The sequence below is a fragment of the Phyllostomus hastatus genome, unplaced genomic scaffold (assembly GCF_019186645.2).
Source record: "Phyllostomus hastatus isolate PE091 unplaced genomic scaffold, TTU_PhHast_1.1 phas_scaffold_21, whole genome shotgun sequence".
NCBI lineage: Eukaryota > Metazoa > Chordata > Mammalia > Chiroptera > Phyllostomidae > Phyllostomus > Phyllostomus hastatus.
The window spans coordinates 22,166,482-22,181,981 of record NW_025334017.1 but is presented as its reverse complement, the minus strand read 5'-3'; the positions used below and the strand labels follow the sequence as shown (position 1 = coordinate 22,181,981).

The 15,500-nt window shown below is 37.1% G+C and overlaps 1 protein-coding gene across 1 annotated transcript in view; it reads left to right on the top strand.

Moving 5' to 3' along the window:
* RGS22 (regulator of G protein signaling 22) overlaps positions 1-15,500 on the top strand; it is a 120,948-nt gene that overhangs the window by 102,098 nt on the left and 3,350 nt on the right. The window contains exons 22-24 of the mRNA XM_045861259.1: positions 2,419-2,598; positions 6,297-6,449; positions 14,815-14,913. Of these exons, the coding sequence (XP_045717215.1) occupies positions 2,419-2,598; positions 6,297-6,449; positions 14,815-14,913 (432 nt within the window). The remainder of the gene's footprint in view (positions 1-2,418; positions 2,599-6,296; positions 6,450-14,814; positions 14,914-15,500) is intronic.

Below are 15,500 nucleotides of genomic sequence, written 5' to 3'. Positions count from 1 at the left end.
AAATATATATTTTTAAAAATCCTGAGAGAAAAGCCGTTATTCTCACCATTTTACAGAAGCAGCAGCTAAGACATGGAAAAGTTACACTCCTGACATCATATAGCTAATTCAATGGTAGAGCTAGAATTTGAAGTCTTTTCTGTTGCTAAAACTCATGTCTTTAACCAGTACTGGTTATAGTAATAGCAAAGAGATGGCTATAGTGATGTAATCAAACTGTGAATTGTAAAAAATTGGAAAGAAGCCAGATATTCAACAACAAGACACTGGTTACTTAATTATGATACATCTATGCAATAGAACACTGTGCAGCCACTAAAAATTATGCTACAAGAAAATAATGAATGATGGGAAAGATATTCATCTTAACTGATTTTGTTTTTTAAATCTAGCTACTAGAAAACAGTACGATTTAATCTAAAGTGGTGTGTGTGTCTCCACAGAGAAAAGACTGGAAATGTATATTTATTCAATAAATACTTATTGAGCACCTACCAAGGGCCAGGCTAAATCCTGAGAATCCAGCTGTGGCCAGAGCAGCCTACAGGGCCCTGGGCGGGACAGACAAGTGATCGGCAAGGCAGTCTCAGCAGTGTGCTCAGTGCAGTGGTGAGAGAAGCACGGGCTACCAGGGAAGGACCAGGGTGGGCATCTCTGCTGGACTCAGGGAGTCACAGAAAGCTTACTAGGGAAAGTATCTGACGCTGAGATTTTTAGGACAGGTGAAAGTGAGCCAGGCTGATGGCGTAGTAGGGCAGAACAATTAGGGCAAAAATCAATTCTGATTCTGTCTAAATTCTGTCCCTTCACTCTCAAAATTAAAACCATATAACTTCACAAGTTTCTTTTTATTTCATAAGCCTTCTGTTCCATAGTTATAAACCAGGCTCACTAAATAATTATTTTGATAATCTCACCAGTAATAGCAAAAAAAAAAATACATTTTTGGTAACATGCCAAACATGTGGTATAAATAGATCTTTTCTGAGGGGATACTAAATTGAGTAAAAAATGCTAACCAATGTAACATATCAAGCTTTTTTCACGTATAACTTATGCCAAACTATATGTGAAGTTTTATATGACAAGCACTAGAATTTTCTTTTAAGAGTGTCCATAAGACATGAATTATTTCAATGCCTATCATACAGTGAGTGCTTAATAAATGTTGGCTCATTTCTGCCTTAGAATTATGTTTCCAAATTTGTGTGCCTTCCAGTGATTTAGACAACAATGTCTTTAACAGACAAGTGCCGTAATTCAGGCTAAGCTACATCTTTATTTAAAAAAAAAAGATAGCCCTGACCCTGGCCAGGTAGCTCAGTTGGTTAGAGCATTGTCCTGATACACCAAGGCTGTGGGTTCTATCCCCAGCCAGGGCATGTACAAGAATCAACCAAAAGCCCTGACCCATGCGGCTCAGTTGGTTGAGCATCCTGCTGCAAAATGAAAGGTCACTGGTTTGATTCCCAGTCAGAGCACATGTCTGGGCTGCAGGTTCGGTTCCGGTGCCCAGTCAGGGCTCATACCAGGAGCAACTGATTGATATTTCTCTCTCACATTGATGTTTCTCCCTCCCTTCTTTCTCCTTTCTCTCCCTTCTCTTTAAAAATAAATAAATAAAATCTTTTAAAAAAAGAATCAAGCATGCATGCTTAAGTAAGTGGAACAATAAATTGATGTTTCTCTCTCTAATATGAATTTAAAAAATTAAGTGATAGTTCTATATCTGTGGCATAAAGCTGAGTTTTTTAATGTACAATCACTATTTTTAAGTTCTTTAGCAATAAAGAGGGTAATGTAATAGGTTAATTGAAAAAACACAGAGACATACTGACACACCTGTCACCGCCAGCATGTAGCTTTTGTAGCTCACCTTTCTGGCCGAGTCCCCTTGGTGTAGAGGCAGTTCTGGTTGAGAAGCTTTTGCAACTACCTGTAAGTTGGGTTAGGTGCCTGTTCTCAGTGCTCTCCTAGAATGCTGTGTGTGCCTTGATCATAGCACTTACTATCTCAAATTGTAGTAACATATTTTCATGCTTCTGCTCTAGTAGAAATTGGGCCTTTTAATGGACAGGTACTGTGTCTTGGAGCTCAACTGCGTGGCTGGCATATAGCAGGCACTCAATATAAATTTAGTAAGTCAAAGCCAACACTAGATCTCTTCCTTTGCCTAGAAGAATCAATCGGGATAAAATGAAACCTGTATTTCCATAAGGCACATTCACTAAAGACTTAGGTTCCTCAAATCCAAGAGAAATAAAAGGTATGATTTTTAAAGATAGCCTTGCCATGTCCCAGTGCCCTCTTGACCTGAAGTTAAAATGTATACATCAGCTGAAAGACATCTTGGCACTATTCTGTAAAGCACTCTAGTAAAACATTAATTATATTGTTCTACCTTTTCTCCTTGTCCAGGACTTGTGCCACTCTCATTGTGAAGAGTCCATCATCCACAAGAAGATCACAACTATTATCAACTGCTTCATTAATTCCAGTATTCCCCCAGCTTTACAAATTGACATCCCGTGGGAGCAAGCCCAGAAGATTATTGAGCACAGGAAGGAGTTAGGACCATATGTGTTTAGAGAGGCCCAGGTAAGAGGTTGCGGCATGTGGCTCCGCATATCTTAAACTAGACTGACAAACTAGATATTCTTTTAAAGCTTCTGCATTATTAGTATTTGTCAAGACTCTGATCCTCCTAATACTGGGATTTTTCCTATTTAATTAAAAAAAACCTTTGCCTAAGCTACAGAACATAAGAAACTAGTAATTGACTCTCCTGTTGTTGATGATATACAACAAACACAATGATTAAATACTACACTTTGACCTCACATGTTATCATTTCTTGTTTCTAATGTATAACACAAGCTAATTCCTCCCTTCTTTCCCACCATTCATATTTCCTTTTAAAATAGCTGCTACCACAAAAATGTGTGGAATATATGTGTCCCAAGATTTGTGTATTTTTAAAGGTTGGAGTATTCGCATAGCTCATAAAATAAGTGCGAGGAGATGTAAGTACCCGACCAACATAAAGTACACAAGCTCGTGGAGGGAAAATCATGTCTGTTAACCTGCTCACGTTACTTCTTTTTAAGATAAATAATAGAAAACAGTGATTTGGTGAACATAATTTATTTGCATTTTGAAAAGCCTTTTACTGATGTTGTTCCTTGAAAAATGATTAAGAAAAATAAATTATAATAGAGGGACCAGGGAAGGCCATGTCAGGACGTCAGTGATGTGAAACAGAGATTTAGGGCATGACTGCCCTTGAGCATGGAAAAAGGCCATTACTCCTGAACGTTCATTTGCGAGCCAGCTGTGTTCTGAGTCCTCTGGAAGTGGACTCACAATCCAAATCATGCATTAAAACAGGGGAAAATATAGCGGCATGATTGAGGATGTGCGAGAGAGAAACAGAAAACATGGTGCCAGAACTGTAGCATCTGTTAACGAAGAGATCTGAGAGCTCGCTTAGCCTCGTCTGGGCCCAACGGTCCCCGGGCCAGCGGGGCCTTGCCCGCTGGATCAAAGACCCTGGGTCCCGAGGTGACTGTCTGCAGCTGCTTATACTGGTTGGTTTGCCACACTGTCAGCGATGGCGGCCAGGAACTTCATTGGAGTCCTCTAGTTTCTGCCTCCTGCCTGACTTCCTAAAATGGAGGCCCAGGCCCATATCTTAAATGTGGACTTTGGAGCATCAGAAAATAAAGCAATATTTATTTAGAGGCTTTATCCCACCAGATCTGTTATTCCTCCTGCGTTTCCTAAGGAAGCTCAGAGAAGGGCAGCACCTCCTATGAGCCAGAGGTCTGGTTGCCCCGTTCATGTCTTCCCTCTCCTTCACCCCCTCACCCTAAGATGTCTCCCTTTGTGCCCTTGTTATCTGTCATTCTGTCTGCTTTTCTCCACTTCATGCCGCTGCCTCAGTCCTCGCATCTGCAAGGTCTCACATTGATTACCCAAATCCCCTGCCTGCAGGCTCTCTCAAAGCCCATTTAATTTGCTTTTGATTTCAATTACTCCCCACCCTGCCCCCAGGCCTCTGATTGAAGACCATACTTTCTCACAAGTCTCTAACCACATCTCTTACCATCTATCTCCCAGTCCTACTGAAACATTTATGGTTCCATAAAGTGGCCTTACCCTCACTCTCTTCCCTCCCCTCTCTGCCCTTTCTGCAGTGTCTTCTTCTCTTCTTTATGCTTTTGGGACATCCTGTCTTTCTCCCAGACAGAACACTTATAATGCAAAATTGAAAACGACTATTCTCATGCTGGATTTTCCCATTAAATGGTAGCGTCTTTGAAGGCAGGGCCTGTCTCACAATTTCCTTTGCACCCTGAATCCCGGCCGCAGAAGAGGCACTCAAGAACATTTTTTTTTTTTATCCTCACCCAAGGACATGCTAGAGAGAGAGGAAGGGAGGGAGAGAGGGAGAAAAACATTGATGTGCCAGAGAAACATCAGTAGGTTGCCTCTTGCATGCACCCCAGACCAGGGACCTAACCTGCAACTCAGGCATGTGCCGTGACTGGGAATCGAACTTGCAGCCTTTCAGTTTACAGGACAGTGCTCCAACCAATTGAGCTACACTGTCCAGGGCATCAATTACATTTCTGAACACATGAATGAATGATGTGAGAAGAGATCTATCACAACAGGAGGGAGTAAGATCAAATTGGAAATGAGAGCAAAGCTGAGTGCAAGGGCTAAACAGTGAATTAAAAACTGTTGCCTGTTTTAGAATTGTTATCAGTGCAGCCTCTGCCTGTCCCCACTTGCATCCCTCACCACTCAGCCAAAGTTCTCATCACAGGACCTTTTCACCATTGTCCCTTTGTTGGCCGTCAGCAAAGTAGCTCTATATTTATTAGAACATTTCCTTGCCAACACTTTGGTTATCTTTTTAAGGTTCTGGAAGTACAGGGTAATGTTGATAAATAACCCATACATTATTAACCTAAAATCTTAACTGCAACTCTTAGAGCAATTTTATGTCTGCCTTTGAAAAGTTCTTTAATAAGGTGACTTTTACTGGAAGGCCTTCTAGCTGGAAATAAATATATTTTAGAGTGGGAATGACTCACATTTTGGAGTGATAAATGAAAGTTTGTCAATAGTTGATAGAGAAGGAGTATTTAAGTTTAAGAAGTTCATATGAAAAGTATCATGATCCCTGAACATTGGAGCAAGGGATTACTGAATTAAATGCATGGCAGGTAAATGAAAAAGATTTAAAGGCCTGTGTTTTATCAAGTGAAGTAGCTCTGGCTTTTGTGTTCACAGTCCCAAGAGGCCACAGAATTCAATGACAAAGTTGTATTTTAAAAGGAGTCAATAATTTTAGAATTACTAATAATATCCATGTACAGAACAGAGGCGTAATGAAATACACTAATTCAGGACTCTGCTGATCACTGCAGCATGCACTTTTTAAAAACCTTTCTTTTCCTCTGAAGAGCTGGCTTGGAGCCTAATGGGATGGTTCATTTTTCTCCAGGGCATTAGGGAAAGGCCATTCCTAGCAACAAAATGTTGGACTTGATCTGATGTGGCAAGTCCTACCTTCTTGGAAGTAATGTATGCCTCTGGAACTAATGGAAAAACTTGGCATGGGAACTTGAGCAACAATTCTTATCTCTATAAATATCACAATTAATCACTTACTGTAGAGTGTCCTCGTAGAAAGCATTTGTCCAGGATACCACTCTGCTTCTTAAATGTTACTTTTCTTGCTCTCACATAAAAGAGATTGTATCGTTTAAAAGTTACTCAAGATTTATTCTTAGATCTTAAGCTTTGTTTAAGAGCTTTTCCAGAGGTAAACGGTATTTCCTTTCTCTAAAAGAAAGGAAAGGGGAAGGGGGAGAGGAGTTCCCCTTGATGGACTGAATATTTGGAATACTTGCATAAAACAGCAGTGTGTGGCAGATCAACTAGTATGTGTTTTAAAAGAAAACATAAATTTCTTATTTTAAAAGACCTAATGGATTCTTTATTAATACAATCAATTGGTTAGGGAAACATAAAGAATAAAGTGACTTTTAAGTGTATTTAAGAATTTTTTCTTCTAAAGAAAGACCTCTCATTGGCAGTAAAAACCACTGATGATAAGCATGTGCTGAGCTAAACTGTACCAAGATGTCTGGAGACAGTAAGGTGGAGGAAACGCGCTGTATATTAAAGATAGAATAGTTAATCCATTATTATGGTGAATTAGAGTTTAAAATGGTGCATTTGTATAAAATTGTAATCGGAGACATACTTTGTTTTTTATACAGATGACAATTTTTGGGGTTCTGTTTAAATTTTGGCCTCAGTTTTGTGAGTTTAGGAAGAACTTAACTGATGAAAAAATAATGAGTGTTTTAGAGAGAAGACAAGAGTATAAGAAAAAGAAATTGGCAGCCGCAGAAGATGAAAAACTTGCAAAGGTGAGACAAGACTCATTTTGGGTTTAATCTATTTGTGATAAAAAAAACATGTGATATATGTAAATTTATAGAGGAAAATACGAAAATGTCACAGAATACAAACTTTAGTGGCTTTTCAGTGCCCAGGTGCAGGTAGGTTTCAGACTTTGTTTTGAGTTCCTTAAAATTCATCTCAATGTCATCTTTTCTCTTTGAAGGCTTCCGTGACAGTCCCCTAGGCAACCTAAGGAACTCACACCCACTGTGGTCACATATTGGAACCTCTCTTGGAGAACACTTTCTATTGTCTTATGAATACGTTTTTGCGTTTGTTTTTTTTTTTTGTCCTCACTGGACCGAGACTCCAGGATCGTATCTGGCTTATTCTTCTGTTTTATAAGCACTTACACTGGTGTCTAGCACATGCTCAAGTATTAACAACTGTTCACTGAATGAATGAGGACAGCACTTTCAGTATTGCAATTACAGACTGACACATTGACTGTGAATCTTACAAATATGGATCATAAGTTGTTCAGCCTGCTTACTTGTCTGTTAGCCTGTCCACTCGCTCATCCATTCATCTGCCCATCTTCTCTAATTTATTAGAGAAGTGTATTCTCTAATTTATTTGAATTGAGGAGAGGTAACTGCTCCCAAATAATGTATTTTATCTTATTTATAAGTTTATGCCTATTCTGTTTCTAAAAATAAACTTAAAAGATGTCGACATAAGAGCATCCAAACCTGTAAAAAAATTTTGTAAGAGCTTATTAGAGTTGATTTGAGCCAAATTAAAATATTCCTAGAGCAAGATCTCAACAGGCAGAAAAATGCTTCAGAGTATGACAGTTAACAAGTTTTCAAAAATGTATTTGGAATTAGAATGGAATGCAAGGAAGTAAGGAAGATTTCATGAAGGTGGGATAAAGCACCGCAGAGATTGGATTACAAAATAGTTAAGATTATTTGCTCTCTTGAGGGTGATTACCCTTCCAAGGAGTCTGAAAAAGAGGCATTTCAAAGGTGTGTTAACCTAGATGCACAGGAGCAGTACACAGGGCTTGTTTAAGGTAAAGATACACCTTTTACTAAAGAAGTTATACAGCTGGGGCGGGACCACTCACCATGACCTGCCCAGTTAGAAGTTTATGATCAGATCACAATGTGAGGTTACTTTCAAGTTCAATTTATTGCAGTGCCCATTTTTTCTCCACAAAGAATATTGAAAAGATGTAAAAGTAATGTATTGAACATTTATATCTGTACAGGTCAAAACAAACACTGTTAACATTCTGCCTCATTTGTGTTCTTCCCTTAAGGAAGAACATATTGTCGAAAGAGTAAACTCTTTATCCCAGCCCTGAGCTCTATCCACCTCCATATCCCCAAGAGCAACCATTAAGTTTGGGATATATTCTTCCATCTCCTTTTAAAGATCGTGTTTTACACATGTTTATGAATTCATAAACAATGCAGGGGACTATTTTGTACATATTTTAACTTACATACATGGTACCATATTGTATTAGTTGGCTAGGGCTACCATAAGAAAATTCCATAGACTGGGTGGCTTAAACATCAGAAATTCCCTTTCCCCCAGTTTTGGACGCTAGAAGTTCCCCATCAAGATGCCGGCTGATTCCATTTTTGATGGGAGCTCTCTCCCTACTTTATACATGGGCACCTTCTCCCCTGTGTCCTCAGAAAGTGGGGGGAGAAAGCGACTTTGCTCTTGCTTTTGCTCTCTCCACACCCCCTCTGTTCTTCCCTCTTCTCGTAAAGTCACAATCCCTTTGTATTAGGACCCCACCCTTATGACTGCGCTTAACTTCAGTGACCTCCTACAGATGCTGTCTCCAGGTAGTCACACTGGAGGTTAGGGCTTCAGCATATGAACCTGGGGGACACGGTTCATCCATAGCACGTGCTGTGCAACTGGTGTTTCTCCATCTGGCTTTTTAAACTCAGTTTTGTCTTTTAAGTCTACCCATACAGCTGTACTTGGGCCTAGTTTATTCAATCTAATTGTTACATATTCTTCCGTTATATGAATTCATACACTGTTTCCATGTAATTATTTCTCTATTGTTGGACATGTGTTTCCAGTTTTCACCTTTACAAATAGCGCTTCAGACAACATTCTTGTAAATGTTTCCATTTTCATGTGTATAGTTTTGGAGGGAATCGCTGAGTAACAGAGTGTGTGTGTTTTTTAGCAGAGTGGGTGCTACTATTTCACTTTCCCTGTGAAAGTGTCCGTTTCTGTTTCCACCAGCAGTCTGTGACGGTATGCTTGGCCTTTCCCGATTTGGTCATCCTCATTTAGCATTTGGGCTTTAAAATGTTTGCCGATCTGATGCAGAAAAATGTGTTCATTATTGATAATACATTTATTTATATGTCCCTGCTTATTAGTAAGGTGGGGCAACTTTTCACACCTTACCTGACTCTTCAGATATTTTGATCAGTATTGTAATGAACCTATGTATCAATTTGGGGGTAACTGATATCATAACAATAGCATGTCTTCCATCCATGAACACGGTACATCTCTACTTGGTTCTTTAGTGTCACTCAGCAGTGATTTATAGTTTTCAATGACAGGTCTTGAACAAATTTTGTAAAATTTATTTCAAAATATTTCATATTTAAAATAATGGTGTTGCTGGATAGATCTGCAGAGTATTATGCAAAGTGAAATAAGTTAGTCAATGAAAGACAAGTACCATATTTCACTCATTTGTGGAATCTAATGAACAAAATCAACTAATGAACGAAATAGACCAACAAAATAGAGACAGACTCATGGACACAGAGAACAGATTGACAGCTGTCAGTGGGGGTGTTGAGGGGCTGAGTGGAAAAGGTGAAGGAATTAAGCAAAACAAAACAAAACAAAACACCCTCATAGCTACAGAAGAGAACAGTATGGTCATTACCAGGGGGAAAGGAAGGTGGGGGGAGGTAGCAAGGGGGTACATGGAGGATAAATACTGATGGAAGGAAACAGGACTTGGGGTGGTGAACACACAATACAATGCACAGATGATGTGTTCTAGAATGGTGCCCCAGAAACCTATATAATTTAATTAACCAATGTCACCCCAATAAATTCAATTTAAAAAGAAAATAAATAAAATAATGCTGTTGCTATATTTTTTATTTCAAATTCCAAATGATTTTTTAGAAAAAGTCCATTTGAAATCATTAATATCACAGTAAGTTAGTTGCAAAGATAGTAGACAAGTCCCATGTACCCTTCACCCCGTTTCCCCCGATGGCTATGTCATATAAGAGTAAAAACAGGAAATCAACATTGGTAAAAGACGTTTGTATAGTTCTGTGCCATTCCATTCATCACACGTATAGATTCAAGTAACCAACCCTGCATTCAAGATACACTGCAGAGATCTTCCTTGTGACCATAAGTCACATCCACCCAAGCATCCCCGATGTCTGGCAGCTACAAATCTGTTCCCTATTTCTATGATTTTGTCGTTTTGAGAATGTTATATAAATGGAATCATACAGGATGTGACATGGAGACTGGCTTTTTTTCACTTGACAAAAACGGACCCAAGTTGTCGGGCGTATGCATAGCTGACCCTCTTTATTTCTGAGGAGTGTTGCATGGTGCATCTGTGCCACAGTTTAAAATATAGTGATATAATGATGTCTTTCTTCTTTGTTTTGTTTGCATACTTTTATTTAATGATAGCTTTACTGAAATTTAGTTTACGTAACATAAAATTCACACTTTTAAAATGGACCATTTTGTGGTTTTCATACATTCACAGAGTTGTGCAGCCATCATGCCCACTACATTTTAGAATATTTTCATCACCCCTAAAAGAACTCTGTACCCGTTAGCAGTCACTCCCCATTCCTCCCTCCCTCCATCCCCTGGTAGCCACTGACCTCCTTTCCATATCTGGATATTTCACATAAATGAAGTCATACAATAGGTGGCCTTTTGTGACTGACTCCTTTCACTTAGCATATTTTCAGTGTCCGTCCATGCTGTAGCAGGTGTCAGCACTTCATTCTTTTTATGGCCACATAATATTCCAGTGTATGACTGCGCTATGTTTTGTTCATTCATTTACCCGTTGGTGTACATTTGGGTTGTTTTCCCTTTTTGGCTGTTATGAATAATGCTGCTGTGCACATTCTTGTACAGTTTTATGTTTGTACATGTGTTTTCACTTTTCTTGGGACATAGAAGCTGAATTGTTGGCTCATATGGTAGCTATATGTTTAACCTTTTGAGGAACTGCCAAGCTTCTCCAAAGCTGCCGAGCCAGCTTGCTCCCCTTTGATGTTTGCACGATATCTTTTTTCATTCCTTTACTACCTGTGTCATTATTCTTGAATTAAGTTTCCTCTGCACAGCACACAGTTGGGTCATTTTTTAAAAAAAATCTACTCTGCAAGTCTCTGCCTTTTAATTGCTGTATTTAGTCTATTTATCTTTAATATAATTAGTGACATGATAGTTCTTAAGTCTGCCATTATATTCTTTCTTTCTTTTGTTTTTCATTTTTTCTGTTTCCTTTGTCTCGCATCCATATGGATTACTTGCACATTTCTTAGAATTCCATTTTGGTGTATATTTGTTTGTATATTTCAATGGTTACTTTAGATATTGCCTTATACATACATAACTTATTACAGCCAATTAGTGTTGGTATTTTACCAGTTTGATTACAGTCTAGAAACTACCTCCCTTTAAGTCCCTTTCCCCACACCTGTTTATAATTATTTTAAATATTTCCTCAACATATATTGAGAACCACATCAGAAAATTTAATTTTTGCTTCAACCATCAAATATAAATTAGTAAACTCAAGGATGGGGGGAAGAAAAGTCTATTTTACTTACCCATACTTTGCTCTTTTCTTTTTTTTTTTTCATGACATTCCAAGATTTTTCTGTAGGTAAGGTATTATTTCTCACTGCTTTCAAGATTTTTTCTTTGTCTTTAGTTTTCAGCATTTTGAGTATGATGTGTCTTGTGTAGATTTCTTTGGGTTTATTTTATTTAAGGATTGGTCAGGTTCTTGAGCTTATGGGTTTATATCTTTTGCCAACCTTAGGAGTGGATTTATATACATATTATATATGTATTATCCACTTTCTTTCTGATCCATATGTATGATTTATATACATATTATACATTATTATATATACATATGGTTCAGAAAGAAAGTATATATATTATATTTTTGCTGCCCTGACAAAAAATAGGTATAACTTTGATTCATTCACACCAGATGGCTATTGTTACATTGGCTATTGTCATTTTTTTATTTGACAATCTAAGGGAAAAGAGTACCCTGACTAAAAGGTCTTAAAAATTCCTGTGGCACACTGGTTGAAAGTCACTGATTTAAGGGAAGGAAAACGAATGTGTCTAACTTATGTATGCTCAGAGTTCTTTTCTGAATCCACCTAGGGCACATGAATAACTTCACCAACCCAGTGTCTACATGAGTCTGCTGTATTTTCTATTAACGTGACCTAAATCGTCTCTCAACAGAGCTTTCTCTGAGGATCTTAATCCTTTTCTTTAGACTTTTGTTGATCATCTACTACATAGAGTTTTGTTAATTGTCCACTACATATTGATCCCTACTGCATAAGCTAAGGGTATGGATGTAATTTAAATACAGTGTAAGGGTGCATAGACATACATATACATAATTGCAAATGATATAAACAAAATTAACCCTGAGATCACAGAAAATGAGCAGTTAATTTTTAGGGGGTAAGGGAAAGATGAACAACCTCTAATAAAAAGCAAACAAATTAATCTTTAAAAGCATGATTTAATCAAATGGTTCTAAATATATATTTATTAAATGAATGAATATAGTAGTGAGGAGGATGTAAAGAATATCTCTTACCATGCCCCCAGGTCTAAGGAAGAACTTCACAGCAAAGTGTAGTCCCAGGTATTTTCAATTTGCTTAGATATATGGTAAATATTTGGCCTGAAACAAAAGTTGGAACAGGTGATATGATGAAAGTAGAGAAAATCTTAAATTACTACTACTCCAGGAAATCTAGGATGTATATTTATATCATCCTTATCATACTTTGTTTATGGAAATGCTAAGTGACCTTCTTATATCTGTCAGCTGGTTAACTACTAACAAGGTAAGGTACAAATATTGACAATGCAAAAGTAGCCTTTTTGTAGGGTGAAAAATCCTAAAGAAAAGAATTCTACTTTTGAATGTTCTTATTCTCAACTGGGGAACCTGGCCTGCAGCCCAGGCACATGCCATGACTAGGGATCGAACTGATGACCTTTCAGTTCACAGGCTGGCATTCAACCCACGGAGCCACATCAGCCAGGGCTGCCATGTATTTATTTTAACACAGAAAATACAAGGTGAGGGAGACCAATAAAGTAGAAAATGTTTATTCTGGTGTTTTTATTTTATTGAAGACATGAGCAGATGTTGGAAAAAATAAATATAAGAAATCCATGATTTTTTTTGTAACATAAATTGTATACTCTGAAAAAAATTAGTTGCTGTAAAAAGCATTGGATTTCCCTCACTAACCTTGGGCATGACTGTTAACTCTCTTAACCCAAATTTCATCTCTCAACTGATGATGATAATGTTAATTTCACATGATTTAGAGAGATTCATTGAAATATGTGTGAAAGGCCATGTAAGCCATTCCTCTATACAGCTGTACAGAGATAACAAGGTATTATTTGATCCGAGCCCACAGAGCACAGGGGACAGGGGTGCGGTCTCTGGGTTGGACGGTCTGGTTTGGCATCCAGACCTCACCACCAGTCACTCCCAGTGCCTTAGGCAAACCACTTCACTCCCTGAAACTTCATGTTCTCCTTCAGCGAAATGGAGATACTAACAGAATTTACATCGCAGTGTTGTATTAAATAATATACATGAAGCACAATGCATGTCATAAAGTAATATTGTAGCAGTAATTGTCCTTGAGAACAAAAATACTAATAGCAAATATACTCTTCATCTCTTATTCTTATGAAGGAGTCAAATGGAACTGGGTGATCTAAAAAAAGTTATAATGGAAGAGAATCTGATTAAAGCTCTTATCTAGTTTAATATAATCTATTTTAATATTAAGTAGTTGAAATGAACAATGGCAAATTCATTAGGAAAGGATCTAACTAAATAAATATTTAAAATTGTTAAATGGCAAAAATAAACAAGATTAAACACAAATTAGGAAAACATAAAATGTATGATGATAGTTGTAAAAATAAATAATAAAAATGATAAACACTCATAACAAAAAATGGGCAAAGGGTAGTAACAAGCAGTTCACAAAAGAAATACAAATGATTAAAGTATGAAAAGCCATTCAGTCTCAGTGGTAGTCAAAGACATGCAGACTGGTAACGAAGGAAATATCGAGTGTTGGTCGAGGGTTTGTGAAAGAGGACTACAAACTCATGTGTTATTGGAGAAAGTGTAAGATGGTATTTTGTTTCTGAAGGGCAGTTCGATAACATAAATTGTTCAGAATGTTCATTCTTTTTAATCCAGCAAATACACTTCTAGGAATTTATTCTAGACAGGGGAAATGCACAGCATCCTTTATAATAGTAAAAAATTTCAAATTATCTAAATTTCTAATAGTGGACATTGATTAAATTAGCTGTGGTTATATCCTTTTACTAGAATATTATTCACCTGCTGAAATGATGATATAGTTTATTTTTTATTGTTCAATAAATACTTATATGCATAAGACCATTCACCCATTGAAAATGATGATTCAATTTATTCATTTCATCGTCCAACACATATTCAAAGATATACTCTGTGTTCTACAGTAGGCATACTTGCTGAGTGATATAAAGACCCCGCTCTTTACATTTCTGTTCTGTATTTATTCACATAGAAAAAATTTTTACAACATTTTACATGAAACATTTAAAAAGAGCACATACAGTATAATTCTGTTATATATGACATTTGTGTAACAAAATATCAATATTAAAATTATAGATTAAATGTATGCATTTCCCTAGTGAGGAATTTGGATGGATATTCACAAAAATGTTTGTAGTAGTTGTTCTTGGATGCTAAAATTCAGGGGGTGATTTTTACATTCTAGTTCATGATTTCTGTCATTTGTTTTTAAATAGAAACTAATTTCTGTCATTTTCTGTCATTTCTGACTGATTTCTATCATTTATGAAAGAAAACTAATGCCCAGAACAGTAGATTACGCCACATTAGTGATACTGACTTGGTGAAACCTCGGGTTGGGGCTCACCACAAAATATTTTTTCATATGCTATTATGACTCCTTAACTGTAAGTTTATATTAATATAGCATTACTCTTTTTAAGAATAATTTAATATAATTACAGGATGGAGTCAAACAATATGCAAGTGCTTCAGGAGCTGCTGTCAAAATAGGTGGTTTAGTCAGCGACTCGGTTTTAGGCTTGCAAGCATACGGCCGACAGGTAAGCCAGGGAGACATGTGGGTATCACTTCTAGAGAGCACTGGGCAGTGGAATGCAATACGCTCAGTCATTTCACTGCAGGAGAGGTGTGTTTGTTTGAAAATGAAGTTAAATTACAATAAAGAAAACATGGGAAGGACATTTCCTTGAGCCTTCAGAGAAACGTTAAAATTTCAGCTGATACTGGACAATAAAATCAAGGAAAGTAATTTCCTAATACATGTGAAGATTTAAGATGCAGAAGTTGAAGTGACTGTCTCGTTGAAAAAGAGAGAATAAAGCCAGTACAGAACAGAATAGAATATATATATCTATAGGTTGATATATTTTGAGGTTAAGAGAGGAAAGAAGAATGGCAAATGCTGAGTCTCAATTTTTAAATTCTTTGAATGGTCATAAAATTGGCCAGTACATGACAGTTTTTGTGTTTATATTTACATTTATAACTTGTACATTAACATCCCTTCCCTGATATTTCTTAAGTTGAATGTATGTCCTTTTTTTAATGATTCTATTGAAAGTGATCACATCTTAAATAATACTACTTCAGGAATCAATCTTTTTGATATTTAGGAATGTCAAGGAAG